Consider the following 13,932-nt stretch of genomic DNA (forward strand, 5'->3'; position numbering starts at 1 on the left):
TCTCAATCAAAGTTATGAATTGATAACAATAATATCTTGCCAAAACCATAGCATGGTAATGTTGGACTTAGCCTAGGAAGTCCAGTTTAATACTTCTTGAGAATGAATTGGGGAATTATATAGAAATGCATGATTCCTTCATAGTAGATAATCAACCATAATCGATCCTGATTGTGAGCCTAAATAGTGATAATCTGAATATGGTTTTCCAGTATTGGTGTGATGAAAACTGTTGAGAGCTAACTTACTCATAGAATAATAATGGGAAGGCTTCTTCTTTTGTACATTTCATACAGTTTCCAAGATCAAGTTTATTTCATATCATCCAACTACATACAGTAATATCAATTATCATGGCACAAAAGCAAATTGTACAGCTATACAATTTATATAAACTTTATCACTAATAGAACTTATCTTCTATCGTATTTACAAAACTGATGAAATCTCTTGGGAACATAAATATTACATACACTCAAACTCAATATTAGGTACAATATTCTTAATTCAGACACCCTCTCAGCAAGATTAGAGGTTGACATCAAAGTGTGTTTGAATATAACTATAAATACTATATATCATTTCTCATTCTAATGGCCAGATCTACAAGAGCACTATAAATAAATGGAATGTGATTTGTTTTGAATGGAAGAGCTTGCAATCAATCAATTATCTGTTACAAACAGGAACTAGGTATTTCAATTATTCCGAAGAATTGTCTTTACAGGAAACCCTCAAATTATCAATCTAAATGGAATAACTCGATTCTAGTTATCAATCGATAGTAAATGTACTTTGTATTGTAACAGTATTAACTTTCCATTCAAAATATTCTTCACGCTTTGAATCATTGGAGAGCTCTTCCTATTACCCACATAATCCCAGTCGATTCATAATTTAACTTAATTCTTGGAAGGGGAATATCAAAGCTTGTCATCCTATAATAATATATTATCATTTATCAAAGGAAGAGTGTTCTTACCTACACTTTTGGAGAACACAGAGAATAGTTGGAAGATAACTATCAATCAGGGGTCATACAATTTCAGACTACAACATGGAAAGCTATGAACCACTATTTCTCAAATCATTTTTGAACAATACTGCTTTATCATCAGAAAGTATGTACATTTCAACATTATTGAATTTCAATCATTCGTGGACCACATAAGATTAGAAAATACCGCTTATTTTAGGATAAATGTAAGACTAATCATCATCTCCATTCAAAATATGATAAATTTATACAATATTTCTCGCTCACTCAGCCCACTAGGAATCCTCACATACAGATTAATTTGAGTGAATTACATCTAGAAACCCGAGTACACGATTCAAATAACAGAACTCACTACTCTGTATCATATCAGTCTTATAAAGTTAATATTTCGTTGAATGTTCATGTGAAAACTTTCATACAATCAATCAGAACTATTGATGTCATTTTATCTTAGCCATTCATCCATTAGTACTTTCATCAATTTTACAGATTTCAAATGTTTATCTTTATCTGATACATTGCATATATCATCACCAGTTAGGGAACAATTCAATCGAAAACTATAAATTGTCTGGAAAATATAGTGAATGGAAAATTATGCTTTGACATGATCTATTTTCATTATTTTAAGGTGCTAGGAAATAACTAATGCCGAAATCTTGCAGATGTATCATAATAATTGTGGCCCATTGTATTGCTTTGAACTTCTAAAAGTACTTCTCGATCAATCAGTTTCTAATTATTGAGACTAGAATAATTCCAGATATTGATCCAAACAAGCCTCAAAGTATTCATACAATGAGGATAGCAATCAAATGGTACTGGCAGACAATGAGTAACATGTTCAGAAACGTGACGTAGTACCATGAAAGCAATATTCAAGTTCCTCCTCACAATTCATCATTCTACTGTATTGATGTTTCAGATTCCCCTCTCGTCTTTATGAATGTTCACACATTGAGTTCACATTCGTGACAGGAACACAATACTCGATAATCAAACAGCATTCGACACAACTTCTGTTCAATCTCTGCGGTATGAGTTGTTATTGTAGTTTCAAGTCAATGGATATTTATGATGGCTGAATACTGTTAATCAAAAAAAATACTTTTCCAAGTAACATTGACATACTAATGAACAGATTTTTTCTTCAATATTCACTATAATCAATAGTGACACACTATCGAATGAAAGTTTAACAGTTAAACTATGATCAACATAATTAATTGGATGCAGTGTTGAGAAGGATGTGAATGGATATCAATAAAATCAACTTATAACTAAAAAATTAAAAACTCGAGAATGCATACCACTTATCGGACGAGACGAAACAAAACTGGTGAACAAGTCAGGTACTAAAATATCAATTCACACTAATCAGATAGGACTATTACACAAGTAGTTATGAACATAATATTGCATTATCCCTATAAATTTCAGATACGATTAAATTGTATGCATAGTACGATATGCATTACGATAGTCAAGAATATGAGAATGTGTGTGAATGCAGTCTTGGAACATACAGATGCTGATGTGTCACTGTAATCATCTTCCAATTGTTCTGGAACAATCAATAAAAATAAATTGATATACATTTTCAAAGATAGAATCAGAAAGATGATTCACACAATTGAAATTGAATTTCCAATTAAAAATTTGGATACCCCAGAGAAAACACAAAAACACTTGAAAATAGTTTCAAATAATGAGTGATCGAATAATTATCTTATTACCATCATTTCATTCCATTTATATCAGTATTGATTTGTTGAATCAATATCGACAAGTAACATTGAAGGATGAAAAATTATAGTCTATTCATGTTGCATTGATCAATATGACTCATGGTGTTATGGAAAGGAATGTAGCTTGTATGGGATAAAATATTATATAGGCATACAATTCAATAAGGAAAAATAGCTGAACTACCAATTCTTCAATGTCAAGATTAAATCTCCTTCATTCCCTGTCAATCTCATCTTAAATCATTAACCACGCACAGAGTCAGTTTTGGAATGTGAAAAAGATTTCAAAAGGCAGAAAGATTAGCGAATTTCCAAAGAAAAATTCATATTATGCCACGAGAGATTTCCTTATTATACACTTTCAAAGTGAAAAGTATATGCAACTTATCTCTTACTTTACATCATGTAGGAGTAGAAGAGAGGCTGCTGTATGATATTAAAAATGAAAGCGTAATCTTTCAACTTTTCCTATCATATTCTTTTTCTGAAAGTGACCCAAGTTTCCATAACGAACATCATCCTACAAACAATTTTGAAAGCTTTCAAGAAAGTCTCGAGCCAAGTCTAGGTTCTTGTCGTGTCAGAGTAGAGAAACTTATAATGGGAGGCTGCTCCAAACTCAAATTCATCTATGCAGATGAAATACATGAGGATGCGCATTCTGAAATTCCTCTAACGTAGCTTTTCATGTTTGAATTTTTCAGTGGATTTTCTATTATTCTTTTTTTTCAGAATGAGACTCTGAAGCATTATGAACAAACCTGATGTAAAGAAGATAATAGTGCCAAGATTATCACAAATATCTTATAACTAGGAACGGTTTTAAAGTATGAATGTAGAATGTGTTGAATAATTCACAATATCTGATATGCCTGACTTATGAGACGAACTGAAACAAAATCGGGACTAACGTCGTGCTCTCTATTATATTTTCTCTTCTCATATTGCATTGCAAATGCGAAGAAATGAATGAAAATCTAGCTTTAAAACTCATGAATCTCATTCATCAATAATTCCTTCAAGAATAAGATAGCTGATAAAAAACAAGTATACAGTAATGATTTATATCCCATCTTCATCATCTCTTCTCATCGCAAATTGAATAATATAATAGTTATATTCATGATATCATACATAATTATCATTCATACCATACGACCAATGACAATTTACCATGCTAATACATCAACTCTCAAAATTTTAAACAAATTATTTTCAACTTGAATAGAACTTTTACTTGTTGACTCACTTCTAGAGAAATCTTGTTTGCTGATTACTGGTCTAATTACAATTATTCAGCTATACTAAAATATATTTTGTCACAGTATGGTGGATAATTATCATTTCCTTATCATCATTCTTGTATGTATGAACGGTAGTGGATGATTCATAACTACTAAGAACAAATTGAAAAGTTGAATCTGTAACATATTGGTGTTAATGGAATAAACGAGACGCTGTCAAATCTAATATGAATATCATGAATTTGAAACATGCAGGGTCTCTAGTAGTAAAACTGTATTCCAGTGGTGCAATAACGTCGAGTGAATGCTTGAAATGTTGCTTAGACTAATGATTCTGACACAGGAAGATAAAATAACCAAATTTCTGTCCATTTCAACCTTCCATTCCAACCGTTTGATCAATACAGGCTCTTCCACAGACTCTTTCCTGACATTAGTTTCGTAACAAACAACTTTGCACTGACTTTGAAAATAAATGAAGAAATAATATTATCTGCTTCTTGATTTTGGACATTGTGACTAAGCTATTCGCCAATAATATGTTGTCTATCGCATATTTATAATGCCTCCAATCACGCCTTCGCTCGGAATACTTTTGCTTTACTCCGAAAAATCATTATTCGGCCGCCTAAAATTTTTCTAACGACAGATTACAAGAAACAGAAGCTTACCTCTCTGCTTCACCATATTCATTGGATCACCAACGTCATTCAGCCCTTTCTTGTCCTTGTTTCTGTACTTATCTGTTAAAAAAATCACACCATAAATAAGTGAGTAAAATGTGTTCTAAGTGAAATATTACTAATGAGTCATGGGTAATAATCATATTAGTGATATTATGAACGTTCTAGATTTTGTAATACAAATACAATAATTATCTGATAGTTCCATTTCTTTTCATGAATAATAGTAGTTTAGAAAACACATACTTCGTCAGAAACCTTCTGCAATATGATTATGTTTGAGCTTTTTTGGCAGAATTCCAAACACAGTATATTATAGTCCGAGCGCAAATGTCATTCCGTAGTAATTTTTGAGTAACAGCAATGGAAGATGTCTCAATTTCTTCGTTAGGTCTAGCATAAAGAGGATCGTGGTAATGATAAGTCGAAATCACAGGCAAACACCTCGGAGACAAGATGGCCGCCATAATTTTCAGGGTTTTGCTATATCGCTTGTATTTCAATAATCGTTTAAGATATCCAACCATTTTTTAGACGAAAATATTTTTAAAATCTTCCTCTTAAATTTTTGTTCTATACACATTTCCTCTAAAGCGCATATTTTTTCAAGTTATAACCTTGACAAGCCCAAAAAAAAAACATTTTTTCCAAATTTGTTCAAATTTCATTCCATTATAACTTTTTTTGTGCAATAGATACAGAGAAATTTGTAATCTATGAAAGCGTTTTTATCTTTGGAACGATATATCTTTATGCTCTGTACGTCAAAAATGAGTTCTCTAGCGCCCTCTAAAGAAAACCCTGCATGACTTCTGGTGCGTTTTTCCATAAGCATGAGGTAACAAGCTAGAACTATAGAATCGAATTTTTCATGACTACTTTAAGATAGATACTTGCAAATAAATGGTCTCAATCGCTTCGTTACAGCAAGACAAACAAGAATATTGATGATGGAAACAACGGAAATATTTGACATCATTGAAAAATACAAGATGGCGGTCATTATTGACAAAAAATTTTATATCGCTTGTCATTCAGTTATTGTGAGTGATATCGGATTGGTTTTACCACCAAAGAGTTTAGAATCAACCAAACAATGATGTTCGAGAGGATCATCCCGTTTCGATGCCTCTCATTTTATCCCTCAATGCCTATTTCACTGGTTAACATCAGTATTTGATTGGATAATGGAGTGATCTATGCTGAGACTATAGCTGTAACGAGTAACAGCAAATAGCCCATGCTTTGCACTAAGGGAAATTTGTATCGTAAAATGTAATCTTCAAGTGAAAATGCCAGTTAATACTTTAGTAGTTATAAGTGATAATGAGTCAATCGTGTATCTCCCACGGTATATAGGTATTTTTCATCTAAATACCGTGGTATCTCCTATCCTCCCGTACATGTATAAGCCAATTTCCCATTAATCATACTATTTCTGCAGTAGCCATTTCTCATGCTATTTCAGCCGTACTATTTTTGTTTGTAAAATTCTACCATGAATCTGCATATTAATTTTTTGTCAAATGATACCATGAAGCACCATAAGTATTTTTAATGAAAATTTTATGAAATTTTTATAGTTCTTCGAACATTATTCATTCGGAAAGATCGTATCTAGTGATTCAATGAGTAGGATGATGATATTAAGATGTGGCCAATTGCTAGTTGCTCGGCTGAAAGCCGGAGCGCGAGTGATATCTGAAATGTCAGACAGTGGGGGGGATAGACCAAAGCGTCAACGCAGGAGCAACGCACATGCGCAATGTATGAGACAACAGCCAAGTACCCCACACCCGAAACAAACTGTAAAAGATTGCTTCAAGCATCCCCTATCACGTGCTTCGAATTTTCGGCTTGAAGGCTGCAAACCAATTACTTCCATTACATTACAAGCCCTAATCACTCTGTAGTGTTTGTAATTTGTGCTTGTGATTCCATTGTTGTTTCGAACAGCTGAATTCTCAGATTTTGTTTGCAGATTGTCTGTCTCTTTCGAAATGCAATCTTCATTCTCGAACAATGAATATGTATTGAAGGGACATCATTTAAACTATCGGTCTTGGAATTCCATTCTATCAAAGCTAAAGCTGTTCTACTTTCTCTTCTGCATTTTTTCAGATTTGCCTCACTTTCTATTGCCATAATTGATTTCAATATATATGATGTATATAATATACTAGTGATCCCTTGGGTTGAGGAACTCACTCAAGAAGTGTTGTATAGTGATCTTTGAAACCCATAACTTTTAATTATACAGAGTTGAAGAAAATCACGGAAAAAGCAAAATATTTCTTTCACAGATAATTTGGCAGGAGGTTTCCTTGGAGATCCTATTTGAAATGAAAAATCACTCTCCAAAAGTTACTCTGTCGCTTTAATACCTTTGACCCTCATAAATTAATGTAAATTCTTTTTTTTTTGAAATGAGAAGGGTGTCATGTGATACATGATCTCGATAGAGAGATCCAAGAGAAAATAAATAGCGAAACCCGCACATTGATATCTCAACTCGTATCAGTTTGTTGATGTAAAAGTTGCAAATTATAATTCAAGTGTCAGCCCATGATGGACGTCTATGTGATTGTTCCCGAATAGCCTCAGCTGATGTTATAAATGAATGGAAAAAACGTAGAAATCACATGTAATGAATTCTTCAGCTGACTAAATCACAACAGTTTTTTTCTTATACACTTTAAACGTTATTTTTATGTCCTGAAAAAGGACAAAGGAGTGGGTCAATTTTATTGTCCAACGAACTTGACCTATAAAATGATGAAAGAATAAGTGTTCAAAATTTGAAGTTGATTGATCAATTCTTTCTTCAGTTATAGTGTAAAATACAAACAGACGGACAACAACTTAGGCCTTCAGTGAATCAAAAGTGGAAACTAGCTAACGCTCGTTCAATTACAGAACACGACAATGATTTTTCATTGAAATTATGAAAAATGTTTCAATGAGATGAAATCGTTATGAGAACATATTATTAAGCCGTGTCCACACTGAACAAATGTTCTACAAGCAAGTTTGATGAAAAAGTACAGGCAATTTTTTTTATGTTTGACAAACAATGTTTGCCCGTGGCCAGTGTGGACGCGTCACCAAACAATATATTTGTAAGTGGGAATAACAGGTTTTATTTTTTACAGCTGTTTTACAGCTGTGAACACTGAAAATGTTTGGAAAAACAGTAATTTTATGACGAACAATGATTTTCCAAACTTTTTAAAATGTTTGTCCCTGAGCTCCTCAACAAACATGTTTGCCGAACATTTGTTAAGTGTGGACACGGCTTTAGGCACAAGCTTATAGCAGTAATAATAATATTATTAAATATATTCTTGAATATTATTCAAGATTCATGGTACTGATCTGTATCTTAACATGAAACGAGTAATTCCATTGAAAGTTTTCGAAACATTCAGTGACGATTGATGGGTATTTAAAATATCATTATTGATTCGAAGAAATTCAAAATCAACCTGATTTTTTTGGAGATTTCATGGTCATGCTCCTAAAATGATACTCTGAAAACGAGATGATGACTGATACGATATGATAAGAGCTATAGCCATTCGAGGAGAAGCGGGAATATTGTTAGAAATAGGAAATAGATGAATTGATAACAAAAATGGATAAGGTGTTTTGAGCATATTCCTGTGGATATTGTCAACTATAAATTATTGCTATTATTATGTTTGCTGAAGCTTCAATCGTATTTATTGTGACAGAACTTTTTTTGTCTGAAGTTTGCTAATTCAATATAAATATTATCCATGCGATCTACTTTTTTGGCATAATATTAGGAAACCACATAGCAGATGGTATGAGATATCATTGAATCTATTGGATTTTTTCGAGACGTATGCATTTGCACAGCAAATATGTGCAGTGTGGTCCCAGGAAGCAGTGAATCACACATTCTGCCAGCGAAAACTTTTTTAATATCGTATGGTAGAGACGCAAAGCTCAGAATATTGACGTGATTGCATTGGGAAAGGTAATGAGGTCAGCGCATATAGGAATCATATCGTAATTTTTCAATATTCCTGAATCGTGAATAGATTTCAAAAATTTTATTCTCTAAACATTTTACAATATAATCAACTCAAGAAAACTATAGGAATAGGAGCGTCACTATTCACCCTATACTACTGGAAGAGTGAAAATACTATCTCGCAGTACAGTACTACCTCAACTTTCGAGGTCTATAATCTTGTCCTTGATTTCAGTATTAAGAAATCTTTGATTTCAGTATTAAGATTTTTTTTAAATCACTGTGACCTCAGGGCTGGGAAAACTAGATGTAGTTTAATATTATTTAATTAACGTGTCATACATTGTTGGAGCTAAGCTCATATATACAGTTTCACATGACAAAATAATAATAATAATAATAATAATAATAATAATCCCTATAGTAGTGTCTGCCAATGGACTGGTCACAAAAGAATGGAGACAAGCAATGGAACAACTGCAGTTGGAGAACTGGCATATGAGAATTATGCAGAAAGCAGCAGTTTTTGGTACAACTAATATTGTACGTAAGTTTCTAAGCCTCTGATCTGGAAAAGAGTGAATGAGTCTCTGCTTTGAATTGCAACTATTTTAGTCTTGAGATCATAATTGATCTCCGGCTACTTAGTTATTAAGATAAAAAATATTTTTCAATAATAATAATAATAATAATAATAATAATAATAATAATAATAATAATAATAATAATAATAATATAATAATAATAATAATAATCCCTATAGTAGTGTCTGCCAATGGACTGGTCACAAAAGAATGGAGACAAGCAATGGAACAACTGCAGTTGGAGAACTGGCATATGAGAATTATGCAGAAAGCAGCAGTTTTTGGTACAACTAATATTGTACGTAAGTTTCTAAGCCTCTGATCTGGAAAAGAGTGAATGAGTCTCTGCTTTGAATTGCAACTATTTTAGTCTTGAGATCAGAATTGATCTCCGGCTACTTAGTTATTAAGATAAAAAATATTTTTCAATAATAATAATAATAATAATAATATTATTATTATCCTCCAGCAGCCAACACGAAAGACCAGGATAACCATACGATGACTAGGATTATTTATTTCATGTTTTGTTCTCAAGAAGACGAATTTATTGCAATTGGTCTATATTATCTATGAATGTATGTGTTTTTTTGTTTGTTTGTTCTCTCTAAAGACTTGAAAACTACTTGACAGAACGGTATGAAACTTTGGGAATATGTTGTGTGAATATTAGGGATGGTTTCTGACCAGAAATTTTAAAAGGGGGGCTAATAATAATAATTACTATTTACTAATCCATTTTACAGGCCTATGTTTTTGAAATTGTCGGCCGAGCGGCTACCAATTGTGATAATATGATTTAGCATCTGAAGTTACCAGCTGTAATAAACACGTTACCCTGTGATAAATTGTTTACTGGTATCAAAACGGTAGTTTGAAGAGTTGGAGTGTAGTTGATTGGTACCAGCTGGGTGGTACAAATCATTGAATCATGATTAAACCTATCTATTGTTTCAATTCAACATTTAACTGATAGATATCAGTAAAGATAGATGCTGCATGACTAAACACATATGAAGTCCGTATTGAGATGTAAATGAAAATATTGATTGTCAGATACATTTCATGATTCACCAAATAAAGTCAAGTTCTACATGAGATACTTTGACTTTTTGGCGGTACGAAGTTCGCCGGGTAAGCTAGTATAATACCATATATTTCAGGATTTCACAGTAATTCACTGTCTTCCTTCTCTCAGCCGAGTCCTCCATCCTTGTGTGTTCTCCCATCCACCATCTCTCGAAATTCTCATTATCATTATCCTCCACCACATTCCTTATGCACTTCATCCCTCCAACACCTTGGTTTTCCTCTCCTTCACCGCCAAGTGGACTCCGATCCGTCACTATTCCATTTCACTTACTGACACTAGCTTTTCTGGCATGACCATATCCCATCAACCACACTTGTCTTCTATGAATTTAATCATTTTAGACTCCAACTTCATTCTGCCCCCGATCACCTCATCCCTCACTTTTTACCCATCCTGGTCAACCACAGCATCTTCTCCAAAAACTCCATTTCGACAGCTTTTATTATACTTTTTGTTTTCTTGTTTGTCACCCATACTTCTGCATCTGCACCATAAGTCATTACACTTCTCTCGATGGTATTGAATATCTAGTGCTCAGTTTCCTTATGATATTTCTACACCATAAGATGGGGTGCAACTTCTTGTCTGTGCCAATCTGATTCTTATTTTTCCCTATGTATTGCCAGTTTGCGTAATAGTCAACCCTGGATATCTGAATATTGTTGCTCGTTTCATCTCAGTATTGTCATCAATGGTTTGATTTTGTGTTGAATTGCCATTTGTCAGGAAATACTTCGTCTTGTCTATATTTATCTCTAGACCAGCCTCTATTTTTCTTCCAGTTTACTCATAATGAAGCTTTGGTCTTCCTCATCCTAAACAATCACAAACCTGGTCATCTGCAAAACAAAAGGTGGAAAGTTCCTCACCTCTGATGAGTATTCCTATTCTTTGACACTTCCTCTTCCACGTCCTCTTCTAAATCTTCTAAGAAGATCTAAAACAGAGTTGGAGATGAGCTGCAGCCCTCTAACGAGCCTCTTGATGTTTTAAATGTAAGTGTCAAGTTCTTACCAATCATCTTCTATTCCCTCCATACACCTTCATTGTGACATTTATGAGATATCAAGGTATGTCGAGGTTTTCGATTGCTTTTCAAAGTCTTTTTCGGGGCTAGCATAGAATCCTCCGATAAACCAAAAGGACAGATATCTTTTCAACTCAAAAAACCATTTGGTTTGAATGAGCCTTTTGAATAATATAATTAATGAATTTACTGTTATGCCATTAGAATGAACAACCACACTCTACAATTTTCAAATCATCGATAAGTGGAGAGTTAAGTGTGAGGTAAGGAAGAAATGCACGAAACAGTGTATCAATTGAAAAGGTTTGTTTGATTCGAAAAGAGTAATTTCATCACCTTCCATTAATATCCTTTTTAACTGCTAAAGACTACTACCAGCTACTGATTATAAAATGCTAAGTACTGAGTCACTTTGAAATGCAATATTGCAATCGTCATTTTTCAACATTTCTTTTGGATAGGATCAGTTTCAGTAGGATAATGTTGTATATGGAATTTATATTCGTACTCCCTCTGATGTTAATTTTCCGCAATTTATATGTTGTAAATTGTATGGATCATTCTCTTCTGCCATTTGCCATTAGTGAATAGGTTTTGAATTGATTGCGCCATTCATCATACTTCAACTAGAACACAATGGATTGTTGTCATGATGTATACGTGCACATGTGTTTCCGATTAGTAAGGTATTGATACAAGGATATAGCAGGTCAAAAATATTCATTTCAACATTTTCTGTTTTCAATTTTTGATATTGTTCGAATTATACAATGTCATAACGAGAATTTACATCCCCACCTTACAATGAAGTGAGGCTCTACTCAGACAGAGTGCATATTGATTAAGCTCATAGGAGCGTGTATTGTGTAGGCAGATCGTTCTCCCAAATGCATCAGTCAATCACTTAATGAGAAATCATGAAGATGGCATGTGACACAATCACTTACATCAACCTGTTCCAATTGATTCAACCATTCAATCAATCATCATTGTAGGTTTGGATAATCTTTGATTGAGCTATGATTATTAATCTAAATCTGTTGTAAAACAATTCCAGTTCCATAGTATCCATTATGAAGATTTTTCATCTGTTGAAGTATGATTTTTAATACTCCACTGTAACAAATAATCCTAACTCAAATGAAATTGATTCAACTTTGTGAGAACTGAGGATGTCAAATATGGCTGTTCATAAGATCTTTCGACTACTAATCCGAGTTGAATAGTGGAAGCTGGGAGAAAGTGAATTGGAAATCCTACTGAAGCAATAATGACGAACTGTCAGCTCCATGGTGGTGATGCTATCCTATTTTTTTATATGTAAGCATCTGGCACTACCGTTCGACAAATGACCACTTGAGAAGCCAAATCCATTGAATGGAATTCATGAATTTGAAAATGGCTTCCCGGTGTTCAGGAATTCTCCGGAATTCAAAGATCCACTCATCTGCCGTATGATCATGGTCATATGATCATCCTTACTACATTACTAACCTTACATCCTTACTCTCATTATCCACATACAACTTATTTAGGGATTAATCTCATGCAAACTACTTCAATGAGTATTAGCATTCAAAAGAATGTGAGTTTGTACCAGGATATCGATTCAATAATTTTGTATCAGGATATCTATATCCATTCGATATCAAAAAATGTGATACTGTAGATTGTATTCATGTGTCACAATTTAACTTATTATTGTCCACTCCGAATCAAGTACATATTTATGAATAAATAATTGAGTTTTTCTATGACATAATTAGTTTTAATTTGTCAAAAGCCTCTCTCGAAGAAAAACTTGATGGTCATTTTTTAGATGAAGCAGTTAGATCTGGTTTTAGAACAGTTAGACCAGTTTTTAGAACTGGCAGTTTCCAAACATGCACAATTCGATTATTGTGATTATTTGCAATCTGGAATTATTTGTATAGGCAACCATCGCTACAGAATATCTCACTCCACCTATTGCTCTCTTTCAAAGTTTGTGTTTGCTGCAGCCAAGAGCCAATACTGTTGGGCGGCTGCTACCATAGAGAGTGCTGTGTCAGTTAGCGACTTCAATGGCTAAGTGTATCGGTACAGCAAAAATCAATCTGGCCTCATCAATAATGCACCAACAGCAGTCAGCCATCAGCCATCAGCGACCGTCGCGAATTTAATCTGTTTTACATTATAAATGAAGCCTCCTCTATTTATCCTACTCTTCAAAGTTTATTTGGTTCGTTGCTTTCTGGAAAGCCCTCACAATCAGTTGAAAAAACTGGAATTCTAGCAATCGGCATATTGGATGAATGTGCTTTTCAAATAGGAGAGAATGTAAAGAAAATTCAATTTTTCAATTACTTAGAAAAAAGCGTCAATAAACAGTCTTCCTCAAATTATTGTACTTCGAATCACTGGTACTAGTATCCTACATTTTTACTTTCCTTGCCCTATTACCATAGGTAAGGAAAGTATTGCTTTCCAAAAAAATTCAAGGTACCCTAATTTCATGTTTTCTATAGTTTCTCAATAATGACTTGACCGATTTTTTTTAAATTCATACCCTGT

General features: G+C 33.4%; 1 protein-coding gene across 3 annotated transcripts in view; it reads right to left on the reverse strand.

Moving 5' to 3' along the window:
- Positions 1-291: 291 nt before the first annotated feature.
- The window catches only part of LOC111053151 (lachesin), a 269,391-nt gene continuing 255,750 nt past the window's right edge, over positions 292-13,932 (reverse strand). For 2 of the 3 annotated variants that reach the window (XM_039420286.1, XM_039420276.1), the window contains 2 exons: positions 4,664-4,735; positions 294-2,564 (listed from right to left, as the gene is read on the reverse strand). In XM_039420286.1, the coding sequence (XP_039276220.1) occupies positions 2,437-2,564; positions 4,664-4,735 (200 nt within the window). In that variant the 3' untranslated portion in view covers positions 294-2,436. Of the gene's footprint in view, positions 2,565-4,663; positions 4,736-13,932 lie in introns of all 3 variants that reach the window. The other variant, XM_039420283.1, reaches the window with a different exon arrangement.

Source organism: Nilaparvata lugens, chromosome 1 (genome assembly GCF_014356525.2).
Source record: "Nilaparvata lugens isolate BPH chromosome 1, ASM1435652v1, whole genome shotgun sequence".
Classification (NCBI taxonomy): Eukaryota; Metazoa; Arthropoda; class Insecta; order Hemiptera; family Delphacidae; genus Nilaparvata; species Nilaparvata lugens.